General features: G+C 49.0%; 1 protein-coding gene across 1 annotated transcript in view; it reads left to right on the forward strand.

Annotated features, from left to right (window-relative positions):
- Positions 1 to 12676, forward strand: part of dnah2 (dynein, axonemal, heavy chain 2) — a 251184-nt gene that overhangs the window by 60966 nt on the left and 177542 nt on the right. The window contains exons 6-8 of the mRNA XM_041178731.1: positions 5826 to 6017; positions 9026 to 9183; positions 10530 to 10617. Of these exons, the coding sequence (XP_041034665.1) occupies positions 5826 to 6017; positions 9026 to 9183; positions 10530 to 10617 (438 nt within the window). The remainder of the gene's footprint in view (positions 1 to 5825; positions 6018 to 9025; positions 9184 to 10529; positions 10618 to 12676) is intronic.

A 12676-nucleotide genomic window follows, 5' to 3' on the forward strand; every position in this document is an offset into this window, starting at 1 on the left:
CCCCATGGTATCTCCCTGCCCAGGGCTACCTGCTGTCCCCAGGGTATCTCCCTGCCCAGGGCTACCTGCTGTCCCCAGGGTATCTCCCTGCCCAGGGCTACCTGCTGTCCCCAGGGTATCTCCCTGCCCAGGGCTACCTGCTGTCCCCAGGGTATCTTCCTGCCCAAGGCTACCTGCTGTCCCCAGGGTATCTCCCTGCCCAGGGCTACCTGCTGTCCCCAGGGTATCTCCCTGCCCAGGGCTACCTGCTGTCCCCAGGGTATCTCCCTGCCCAGGGCTACCTGCTGTCCCCAGGGTACCTCCCTGCCCAGGGTAACCTGCTATCCCCAGGGTATCTCCCTCCCCAGATCTACCTGCTGTCCCCAGGGTATCTTCCTGCCCAGATCTACCTGCTGTCCCCAGGGTATCTCCTTGCCCTGATCTACCTGCTGTCCCCAGTGTACCTCCCTACCCAGGGCTACCTGCTGTCCCCAGGGCATCTCCCTGCCCAGGGCTGCGTGCTGTCCCCAGGGGATTTCCCTGCCCAGGGCTACCTGCTGTCCCCAGGGTATCTCCCTGCCCAGGACTACCTGCTGTCTCCAGGGTATCTGCCTGCCCAGGGCTACGTACTGTCCCCAGGGTATCTGCCTGCCCAGGGCTTCGTGCTGTCCCCAGGGTATCTCCCTGCCCAGGGCTAGTTGCTGTCCCTTGGGTATCTCCCTACCCAGGGCTACCTGCTGTCCCCAGGGTACCTCCCTGCCCAGGGCTACCTGCTGTCCCCGGGGTATCTCCCTGCCCAGGGCTACCTGCTGTCCCCAGGGTATCTCCCTGCCCAGGGCTGCTTGCTGTCCCCAGGGTATCTTCCTGCCTAGGGCTACCTCCTGTCCCCAGGCTATCTCCCTGACCTGGGCTACCTGCTGTCCCCAGGGTATCTCCCTGCCCAGATCTACCTGCTGTCCCCAGGGTATCTCCCTGCCCAGATCTACCTGCTGTCCCCAGGGTATCTCCCTGCCCAGATCTACCTGCTGTCCCCAGGGTATCTCCCTGCCCAGATCTACCTGCTGTCCCCAGGGTATCTCCCTGCCCAGGGCTACCTGCTGTCCCCAGGGTATCTCCCTGCCCAGGGCTGCTTGCTGTCCCCAGGGTATCTTCCTGCCTAGGGCTACCTCCTGTCCCCAGGCTATCTCCCTGACCAGGGCTACCTGCTGTCCCCAAGGTATCTCCCTGCCCAGGGCTGCTTGCTGTCCCCAGGGTATCTTCCTGCCTAGGGCTACCTGCTGTCCCCAGGGTATCTCCCTGCCCAGATCTTCCTGCTGTCACCAGGGTATCTCCCTGCCCAGATCTCCCTGCTGTCCCCAGGGTATCTCCTTTACCAGATCTACCTGCTGTCCCCAGGGTATCTCTCTGCCCAGGGCTACCTGCTGTCCCCAGGGTACCTCCCTGCCCTGGGCTACCTGCTGTCCCCAGGGTACCTCCCTGCCCAGGGCTACCTGCTGTCCCCAGGGTACCTCCCTGCCCAGGGCTACCTGCTGTCCCCAGGGTACCTCCTTGCCCAGGGCTACCTGCTGTCTCCAGGGTATCTCCCTGCCCAGGGCTACCTGCTGTCCCCAGGGTATCTCCCTGCCTTGGGCTACCTGCTGTCCCCAGGGTACCTCCCTGCCCAGGGCTGCCTGCTGTCCCCATGGTATCTCCCTGCCCAGGGCTGCCTGCTGTCCCCAGGGTATCTCCCTGTCCAGGTCTATCTGCTGTCCCCAGGGTATCTCTTTTCCCAGGGCTACCTGCTGTCTCCAGGGTATCTCCCTGCCCAGGGCTACCTGCTGTCCCCAGGCTATCTCCCTGCCCAGGGCTACCTGCTTTCGCCAGGGTATCTCCCTGCCCAGGGCTACCTGCTGTCGCCAGGGTATCTCCCTGCCCAGGGCTACCCGCTGTCCCCAGGGTATCTCCCTGCCCAGATCTACCTGCTGTCCCCACGATATCTCCCTGCCCAGGGCTGCCTGCTGTCCCCAGGGTATGTCCCGGCCCAGGGCTGCTTGCTGTCCCCAGGGTATCTCCCTGCCCAGGGTACCGGACTGCCCAGTGTATCTCCCTGCCCAGGGCTACCTGCTGTCTCCAGGGTATCTCCCTGCCCAGGGTACTTTTTTACAGGGATCCCAGCTAATGATGAGGTTTGGGGTTCTTGTCATGAGGAGTGTGAGATCTCATTCCCTTTTCTTCCCCTGCCTTGGGCCTGGGATGCTGAGACTGAGTACTGTGCTCTTACTGATGTCCCATCTGACAGTGAGTTCAGCATACTGCCTAAATCAGCTGATCCTAGCATCTTAAAAAGATTGATTGTTTCTGCAGGTGTTATTGCCTCTAATGTGAATAATTCCATGGATGATGTAGCCCCTGCTGTTATTTCCTTCCCCAGATGTGCAAACGGTTGTCTCACCAAAGTTAATTGTTATGTTAAAAAATCTTGCCTTAAAAAGTATATGCATCTGGACTTTACTTCCCATTGTTGTGCGTTTTGGTTGTGCTTTTCTGTGAGAAGTTCCTATTGTAAACCGCTGTCGTGTTCCCATTCATTTGCAGCTGGGGGATGTGGGAGCTTTTGGACAAACACGTCTGCAGGAAGTGTAAGCAGTTTGAGGAATTCCTGATTAGGATTATTGATCTGGAAGCCAAAATGCAGACACAGCGCAACGTAAGGGAGGGGGAGAAATACCTGGATACTTTGTTATAGAAGACAGTCACATCTCTTAGAAGAGGGTCATCTATTTTGGTCAGCAGTGAGGGACAGGAGGATGTGACTGTGAGTGAGGCAGGTAATGGGACCGAGCAGAAAGTAGTGGAGGAGCCTCAGGCTTTGCAATTGTCCAACACGTTTGAGGTGCTCACAACCTGTGTGGATGAAGTCGAGATCTGCAAGGTGGATGAGCAGGCTGGCCATGGCAAGTAGTACAGGAAGCTGTTCATTTGGGGGGAGTAAAAAGGAATGTAGTTGTATTAGGGGATAGTATAGTGAGGGTGACTGACATTGTTCTCTGCAGCAAAGAACGAGAGTCGAAACAACTATGCTGCCCGTCCAGTGCCAGGGTTCAGGACATCTGCTCAGGGCTGGAGAGGAACTTACAGTGGCAGGGGGAGGATTCAGTTGTCGTGGTCTATGTAGGTACCAATGACATAGGTAGAATCAGGAAAGAAGTTCTGCAAAGTCAGTATAAGTAGCTAGGTACCAAATTAGAAGCAGAACCTCAAAGGTAATCATCTCTGGATTATTACCTAAACCACGTGCAAACTGGCATTGGGCAAATAGAATTAGAGAGATAGTTGCCACATTACCAGAAGGATATGGAGGCATTGGAGAGAGTGCAGAGGAGGTTTACCAGGATGCTGCCTGGTCTGGAGGTTATTAGCCATGAGGAGAGGTTGGAGAAACTCGGATTGTTCTCACTAGAGCGACGGAGATTGAGAGGCGACTTGTTCCTGTGCTGTACTTTTCATTGTTCTTTGAATGCGTGGCACAAAGACTGATGTGGGAGAAGTGGGTTCTGGTTTGTGAGGCACTGGCATCAGTACTGGGGAAAGTGGGGGCTGTACTGCTGAGTTAGCTTACACCTGAATCGTGCTGGAATGAGTGTCCTCGCAATTCGCATAACTAGGGAACTAGAGAGGGCTTTAAACTAAACAAGAGGGGTGAGGGATCAAGCTTCGGTAGAGATATCAATTCAAGGTGTAGAATCAAGACAGGAGAGAAAAATAGTAATGTGAGAAATCAGGGTCAGAGAATGGCAGGAAGGGACAGAGAAAAAAACCTAAGAATATATCAACAGTTGACTAGATGTTACAAAGGTAACAAAAAGACAAAACTGAAGGCTCTCTATCTGAATGCATGTAGCATTCATAACAACGCAAATGAATTGATGGCTCACATTGAAATAGATAAATATGATCTGATAATTGGTGACATAATTGGGCCCTTAATATTAAGGGGTACATGACATTCAAGAAGAATAGGAAGCTGCGTAAAGGTGGTGTGGCTAGCACTGTTAATCAAAGAGGGCATTGGTGCAATAGTTAGAGATGACCTTGGCTTAGGAGATCAGGATGTAGAATCGGTTTGGGTGGAGATGAGGAATAGTAGGGGACAAAGTCATTAGTGGGAAGTGGTCTACAGGCCCCTCTAACAGTAGCCAGTGTAGGACAAAGTATTCAAGAGAAAAAGTTGTGTGCTTGTGATAAAGAGACAGCAATAATCATGGGTGATTTTAATCTGCACATAAACTGGAAAAACAGATTGGCAGTAGTAGCTGCCACTGGATGAGGAGTTCTTACAATGCTTTTGAGATAGTTTCTTAGAGCAGCACCTTCTGGAACCAACCAGAGAGCAGGTTATATTATACTTGGTATTATGTAACGCGACAGGATTAATTAATGACTGGGAGTAAAGACACCCCTAGGTAGCAGCAACCGTAATATGATTGAATTTTACACACAGTTTGAAAGGGAGAAGAGTGGATCTAAGACTAGTATCTTAAACTTAAATAAGGACCACTATGTGGGGATGAAAGCTGAGCTAGCTGAAGTGAACTGGGAAACTAGGCTAGAGGATAGATCAATAGAGAAATAGTGGCAGACATTTAAGGGGATATTTCAGAGTATTCAGAATAAGTGCATTCCTATTATAAATAAAATTTCTAAGGGGCGGACCCACCACCCATGGTCAACTAAAGATGTTAAGCAAAGCATCAAGCTTAAGGAAAAAGCATATAACCTCGCAAAGATGAGTGGCAGGACTTATGATTGGACAGAATATAAAGGATGGTAGAGAATGAATATAAGATTAATCAGAAGAAAGAAATTAGGGTATGAGAGGAAGCTAGCTAGAAATGTAAAAACAGGTAGCAAGGTACAGGTATTTAAAAAGGAAAAGATTAAGTAAAGCAAGTGTTGATCCTCTAGAGAGTGACAGTTGGGAGTTAACACTAGATAATAAGGAAATGGCAGAAGAAATGAACAAATATTTTGCTTCTGTGTTCACTATAGAGGATACAAAAAACATTCCAGTAATAGCTGCAAATCAGGAGGTGAAAGGGAGAGAGGAACTTGGTGAAATTGAAATCACTGGGGAAATGATACTGAGCAAATTGATGGAGCTGCAGACAGGCAAGTCTCCGGGTCCCCATAACAAAAAGGTATTATCTTAAAATTAGAGCTAGGTAGTTCAGGAATGATGTCAGGAAGCACTTTTTCACACAAAGGGGTAATGGAAATCTGGAACTCTGTCCTCAAAAAAGCTGTGGATGCTGAAGTTTCCATGTCTGAGATCACTGGCAAATGTATTGGCAAGTTTGTCAGCATGTCTGATAAATTGGACAAGTACTCAGTGTTTTTCCCAGGAGGGGTATAGCACCGTGACAATTAAACCATCACAGTGTTTGTTTCATTAGATAATATCGGATTGATGAGACAGTAATGTAGTCCTGATGCAATTCTTTAAATATGCAATTATAAAAATATCAAGAGCATTTAAAGCTTCAATTCGCTCTGCAGAACATTAAGATATAACTTTTAGAAAAGGGCGGCTGAAAACTGTCAGTCTTCTCGCCCCCGCATTTCACAATCCTCTTGTCAAGCTCCCTCCCCATCTGTTCCATCACTGCCCACCTCCATAAACCCACCTTTTCAATCACCTTCCTTGCCTATCTCTTCTTGCTTTGGGTTCAAGCCCCCCTCCATAAGCAAGCTTGGAGAGGATTGCTGCTCTAAAGGTGCTGTATCAGTTCCCTTAGGAGTGCCTTTGAATCCAAGTGTTTTCTCCTGGTTTTGTATTTATTGAATCTTCTTACACTTTTTGTATTCAGGATGGACGCTCCCAGGCACAGTCAAACCTCAGCTTCCTGGCCATCCTCAGAAACCCCTGTGCAGAGCTGACAACGCTGAAAGTCAAAGCCATTCCAGAGAAGCTGCCTCACATCCTCAGTCTCATCCGTATCATCTGGGTCAATTCAAAGTTCTACAACACCAGGGATCGCATCACTGCTCTCTTCCGCAAAGTGAGTAAAATCAGAGCTGAGCATGTGGTGGGCCAAGGCTCGATGGGTAACGCTCTCGCCTCTTGAGTCAGAAGGTCGTAAGTTGAAACTCCACTTCAGAGACTTGAGCAGAAAAATAATGGGAAATTTCAAAACTGAGAGTGACAGATGTTGTTGGGCAAGGAGATTGAGGGCTACGGAACCCAGGCAAGTAAATGGAGTTAAGATACAGATCAGCCACGATCTAAATGAATGGCGGAGCCCCCGAGGCTCGAGGGACTGAATGGCCTCCTGTTCCTGTCTTCCAAATAACCTTCCTGTTGCAGCCCTGCTTAAAATCAAGACCAATTTATTCCCAATGGTTAACTCATTCCCAGTGTCTTCATGATCTTTACATCATTCATTCAGGCAAATGCACATGGGATACAGGGGAATTTGATGAGGTGGATTCAAAATTGGCTTTCTTGTAGGAGACAGAGGATGATGACAGAAGGATGCTTTAATGACTGGAAGTCAGTGTCCAGTGGGGTACCACAGTGATCTGTGCTGGGTCCTCTATTATTCGCCATTTATATAAATGACATAGATGTGAGGGGTAGAATTAGTAAGTTTGCGGATGACACAAAGGTTGGCTGGGTGATTAACAGTGAGGTTGAGTGTCTTGGGCTCCAGGAAGATATAGATGGGATGGTCAAATGGGCAGATAAGTGGCAGATGGAATTTAGCCCTGAAAAGTGTGAGGTGATACACTTTGGAAGGTGTAATTTGTCAAGGAAGTATTCAATGAACGGCATGACACTAGGAAGTTCTGAGGAACAAAGAGACCTTGGTGTGTGTGTCCATAGATCTCTGAAGGCAGAGGGGCATGTTAGTGGGGTGGTGAAAAAGGCACATGGGACACTTGCCTTCATCAATCGAGGCACAGATTACAAAAGTAGGGATGTCATGTTGGAGTTGTATAGAACCTTGGTGAGACCACAGCTGGAGTACTGTGTGCAGTTCTGGTCGCCACATTATAGGAAGGATGTGATTGCATTGGAGGGGGTGCAGAGGAGATTCACCAGGATGTTGCCTGGGATGAAACATTTAAGTTATGAAGAGAGGTTGGATAGATTTGGGTTGTCTTCATTGGAGCAGAGGAGACTGAGGGGTGACCTGATCGAGGTGTACTAGATTGAGGGGCATGGACAGGGTGGATAGGGGGCAGCTGTTCCCCTTAGTTGAAGGGTCAGTCACAAGGGGACATAAGTTCAAGGTGAGGGGCAGAAGATTTAGGGGGAATGTGAGGAAAACCTTTTTTACCCAGAGGGTGGTGACGGTCTGGAATGCACTGCCTGAGAGGGTGGAGGCGGGTTGCCTCACATCCTTTAAAAAGTACCTGGATAAGCACTTGGCATGTCATAACATTCAAGGCTATGGGCCAAGTGCTGGTAAATGGGATTAGGGAGGTAGGTCAGGTGTTTCTCACATGTCGGTGCAGACTCGATGGGCCGAAGGGCCTCTTCTGCGCTGTGCAATTCTGTGATTCTCTCCTCTGGCCTGAGATCCTGGAGCTTTTGGAACAGTGGCTCCCTTGTTACTGCTCCTTTATTTACCCCAGCTCGGCTGCTGGCCCATGCTAATGGATGAGCCTAAGTTGCCGAATTGAACGGAGATATGGGGCCTGGTTTGAATGGCCATTGAAACACCACCTATAGACTGCAGGGCTTCAATGCTGCAGGTTGTACAGACAGTTTGATAGTCCCTTGGCGTCTTGCTCGTAAACATGAGCAGTGGAAATGCTCAACAGGTCAGGCAGCATTCATGCCGAGAGAAACAGAGTTAACCGAGTACAGTTTCAGGCTGATGACCTTTCATCAGGACTGGAAAAAGTTAGCGATGTAACAGGTTTTAACCAGTTAGAGGCTGAGATGATGGGGTAGAGGGAAGGGAGAACAAAGAGGAAGGGGCGGTAAGGTGTAAGGCCGGAGGTGAGATTAGGGCTGGTGGTGCAAGGCAAAAACAGGTGGTAATGGGGCAAGGAACAAAACATGGTCCAGAGGAGCTGAAACTGACCGAATGAGAATCGTTGCTAACAAAGAAATCCTGGGAGCAGTGGCTACAACCTGAAACCACCATTGGCTCCTCTCCAACTGGCAAGGGAGATTAATTAAACCAGAGGACATTTTGTGAAACACCCCCTTCCACCGCCACGCGTTTAAGGTTTGAGTTTTGCTTGGTTACCTTTGGGGATGAGACAGACTTTTCACAAATCCTGGAATGACCCTTGTTTAATTCTCCACCCTCGTGAAAGTAAATACATTGAAGAGGGGCCATGGTGGAGTCAGTTTTAAACGGTTGATTGAAAAATACAGGAGCTGTGTACCATCTGGGCATTTGCTGTTCCATATCTGTTTGTATGCTTCAATAATTCAGTGTTACTCATGCTGTACACATTTCTAAAGCTGCGGTTTCTTGAAATGTTACTCGTCAGATATGAGAGAGCAAACGATGAATACTTTTGTCTGAAATTATTCTCTCTGCTCGAATGGAGGTTCAAAGCCTCTTGTCTGTAACGGCCTAATATCTCCAAAATAACAGGGAGGGGAACGTTGGAACACATTAAGCCTTTGTATGCTAATTGAAGAGCCAAATTTCAGGGTGCTGTTAGAAGTACTAAGTTAATTAGTTACAAAAGTTAAAGTACCAGATTGTGTAAATAAATTATGTAAATAAAGTATGCGAAGGAATTATGCATGATATGGAAATAGGTTGTGTAAATTTTAAATGGTAATTTAGTTCAATAAATAATGCAGTGAGTATGATTATCCTGGCTATGCGCTCTTTAGTTTAAATGAGATTAGTTTTGCATTACTTTGTGCTAATTAGCACCTGGGCATAATGGTTCAAAATACTCCATGCAATGAATTACCTTTTGGAGTGCAGTGACTGTGGCGATGTTGCCTCCCACAATCTTGCTGTTTATATTCTGACCACAAACCTAGAAAACAAACTTGCTGTACCCGCCTACCATCCGGTCTCTTTTTCAGCTGAGTAACGAGATAATCCGTTTGTGCTCCAGAGAGATCTCATTGGACAGGATATTTGACGGTCACATCAAAATGAGTAAGGCTACTCTCCACGACTGCATCGAGTGTTGCCGAGCCTGGAAGACGCACTTTGCCCGCGCAGCCTCCATTCACACCAGGTGAGGTCTGGTCACACCCTCTGCTCAGTTGAAGTATGGATCCATGTTGCTGTCCCAGGGTTTAAACAGTTTGCTACCTCAGATTGTTGGGTGTGGAACGACGGGGGGAGGGGGCGGGCAGAGGGGCTGTTTAGCAATTTGGGGCTTCATTGGCCTATAAGCCTCCGGGTAGGGTAGGAGGAAAACTAGGCAATCCTACTCCAGGTGCATGTGTGTGTCTGTGCGTGTATCCATATATGTATGTGTGAGTGATGGTGTGCATCATCATAAGAAAGATCGTAAGAATTTGGAGCAGGAGTCGGCTCGGGCCTGCTCCTCCATTCAGTAATGTGTGATCTGATTATGGCCTCAACTCCACATTCCTGTCTGCATCCTTAATCCTTGACTCCCTTGTCAATCAATGGTCTGTGTTGTATGGGTGTGAGTGTTTTTTTAAATTCATTCATGGGACTTGGGTGTCGCTGTCTGGGCCAGCATTTATTGCCCATCCCCAATTGCACGTGTTCAGAAGGCAGTTAAGAGTCAACCACATTGCACTAGGCCTGGAGTCACATGTAGGCCAGACCAGGTAAGGACAGAAGATTTCCTCCCCTAAAGGGCATTAGTGAACCAGATGGGTTTTTACAACAATTGACAATGGTTTCATGATCATCATCAGGCTTTTAATTCCAGAGTTTTATTGAAATCAAATTTCACCATCTGCCATGGTGGGATTTGAACCTGGGTCCCCAGACCATTAGCCTGGGTCTCTAGAATACTAGTCCAGTGACAATACCACTGCCTCCCCTGTGTATGTGTGCTGGATGAAAGTATTATGGGCCTCAGTCATAATGTCAGTTGTGGTTGAATCATGGATGCAGTATTACGTTGGTTAGAGTTTCTGGATTAGTAACCCGGAACGCCGGCAAGCAGTGAAATTAAAACCCCATAAATCTGACATATTGTGGGCTGGCACCAGGTAAAATGACCATGAAAGTTGCTAGATTGTCATCAACCTCCTTCAGGAAAGGGAAGCTGCCACCCTTACCCAGCCTGCCCTGGGCCTCCAATCCACACTCCGTGATTGACTCTTTAACGTGTTCCACAGTGACCTACAAACAACCCCGTGCTAGCAGGCCCAGTGCCGCTTTCTTGGGTCAATAATTACCAGAGTCATTCGCATTGGGAAAATAACTTCCGAGGAACAAAGCGAGTTTGATCTCATACATGAGGCACCAGTGGAACTGTACTGCAGCACGGTCCTCCACTTCCAAGAGGGGATTGGCGCAAGATTTAGGCTGGAAGTTTCAGGGCAAGGAAAAGTTATATTTGTGTATCTGAGATGTGCTCTTCCCTTCTGGTGACAGGTTTTCAAACATTCCCTGGATCTTAGACAACACAAGCGTCTTTGCTCAAGTGGATGCCTTCATACAGCGCTGCAGGGACCTGCTTGAGGTACGCTAGCAAAAGCAATTTAATATTCATCCACAGGGAGATTATAATAAAATAAACAAAAGCCAAATACTGCAGTTGCTGGAACTCTGAAAGATAGTCAGAAATGCTGGGAAGCTGTCAACAGGCCAGGCAGGACCTATGGGGAAAGAGAGTTAATGTCCCAGCTCAATGACCTTTCATCAGAACTGTAAGAAGTTTAAAATTTAGTCCAGAAGCAAGTACAGTGCTAGGATTCAGGGGGCACATTCCCCATTATTCTTCCTTCCTTCCCACCCTTTTCCCTGTTTTTCTGCTGGAACTGCCTTCTCCTGTGTTCTATCTCATCATAATAGCCAAGTACCTCCTGTGTGACACAAAAGTAGCCAGCACTTGATGGGCCAATTACTGACATAGGGAATGCACTGGACTTCAGTTTATTTTGTGCTAGAGGCTGGACTAGGCTGGAGACACAAGGAACAGGATTGCATTGAATCAGATGGTAGAGGCCTAGGATTGCACTGGGCCATGGACATATGGAGATCAGCCATGGATCAGTGTATAGCCCTCTTGCCTTAGAGGTAGAAGAATTCAGTTCTTGTTCCAAAAGCTTGAGCTCATAGTCCAGGCTTGACTTTCCCAGTGACGGTATTGAAGGAGTGCTGCACTGTCAGAGGGTCAGTACTGAGGGAGTGCTGCACTGTCAGAGGGTCAGTACTGAGGGAGTGCCGCACTGTCAGAGGGTCAGTACTGAGGGAGTGCCGCACTGTCAGAGGGTCAGTACTGAGGGAGTGCCGCACTGTCAGAGGGTCAGTACTGAGGGAGTGCCGCACTGTCAGAGGGTCAGTACTGAGGGAGTGCCGCACTGTCAGAGGGTCAGTACTGAGGGAGTGCCGCACTGTCAGAGGGTCAGTACTGAGGGAGGGCTGCACTGTCAGAGGGTCAGTACTGAGGGAGGGCTGCACTGTCAGAGGGTCAGTACTGAGGGAGTGCTGCACTGTCAGAGGGTCAGTACTGAGGGAGTGCTGCACTGTCAGAGGGTCAGTACTGAGGGAGTGCTGCACTGTCAGAGGGTCAGTACTGAGGGAGTGCTGCACTGTCAGAGGGTCAGTACTGAGGGAGTGCTGCACTGTCAGAGGGTCAGTACTGAGGGAGTGCTGCACTGTCAGAGGGTCAGTACTGAGGGAGTGCTGCACTGTCAGAGGGTCAGTACTGAGGGAGGGCTGCACTGTCAGAGGGTCAGTACTGAGGGAGGGCTGCACTGTCAGGGTCAGTACTGAGGGAGGGCTGCACTGTCAGAGGGTCAGTACTGAGGGAGTGCTGCACTGTCAGAGGGTTAGTACTGAGGGAGTGCTGCACTGTCGGAGGGTCAGTACTGAGGGAGTGCTGCACTGTCAGAGGGTCAGTACTGAGGGAGGGCTGCACTGTCAGAGGGTCAGTACTGAGGAAGTGCTGCACTGTCGGAGGGTCAGTACTGAGGGAGTGCTGCACTGTCAGAGGGTCAGTACTGAGGGAGTGCTGCACTGTCAGAGGGTCAGTACTGAGGGAGTGCCGCACTGTCAGAGGGTCAGTACTGAGGGAGTGCCGCACTGTCGGAGGGTCAGTAGTGAGGGAGTGCCGCACTGTCAGAGGGTCAGTAGTGAGGGAGTGCTGCATTGTCAGAGGGGCAGTATTAAGGGTGTGCTGCATTGTTGGAGAGGCCATCTTTCAGATGAAACCTTAAATCAAGATCCGGTCTTCCCCTTCAGACAGACGTAACACCCGTGCAAGTGTTCTAAATAAGAGTAGGAGAGTTATCCCCCATGTTCTGACCAATATTTTACACTGAATCAGTAACATTTAAAAACAGCCTGCTGACGTAACTTGATCCTGTTTGTGGGAGCTTGCTGTGTTCAAATTGACTGCTGTGTTTCCGACATTGCAACAAAGATCAACCTTTATGGGCTGTGAAGTGCCTTGGGATGTCATAAAGTCATGAAAGGCGCTAGAAGAATGCACACCTTCCTATTTTTTTCCTTTCAGTGAGAGATTAATGGCTGTGATAAAGCATGGCCAAGGGAGAGTGAAAATTCCCTTGAGTTGC

Source organism: Carcharodon carcharias, chromosome 33 (assembly GCF_017639515.1).
Source record: "Carcharodon carcharias isolate sCarCar2 chromosome 33, sCarCar2.pri, whole genome shotgun sequence".
NCBI lineage: Eukaryota > Metazoa > Chordata > Chondrichthyes > Lamniformes > Lamnidae > Carcharodon > Carcharodon carcharias.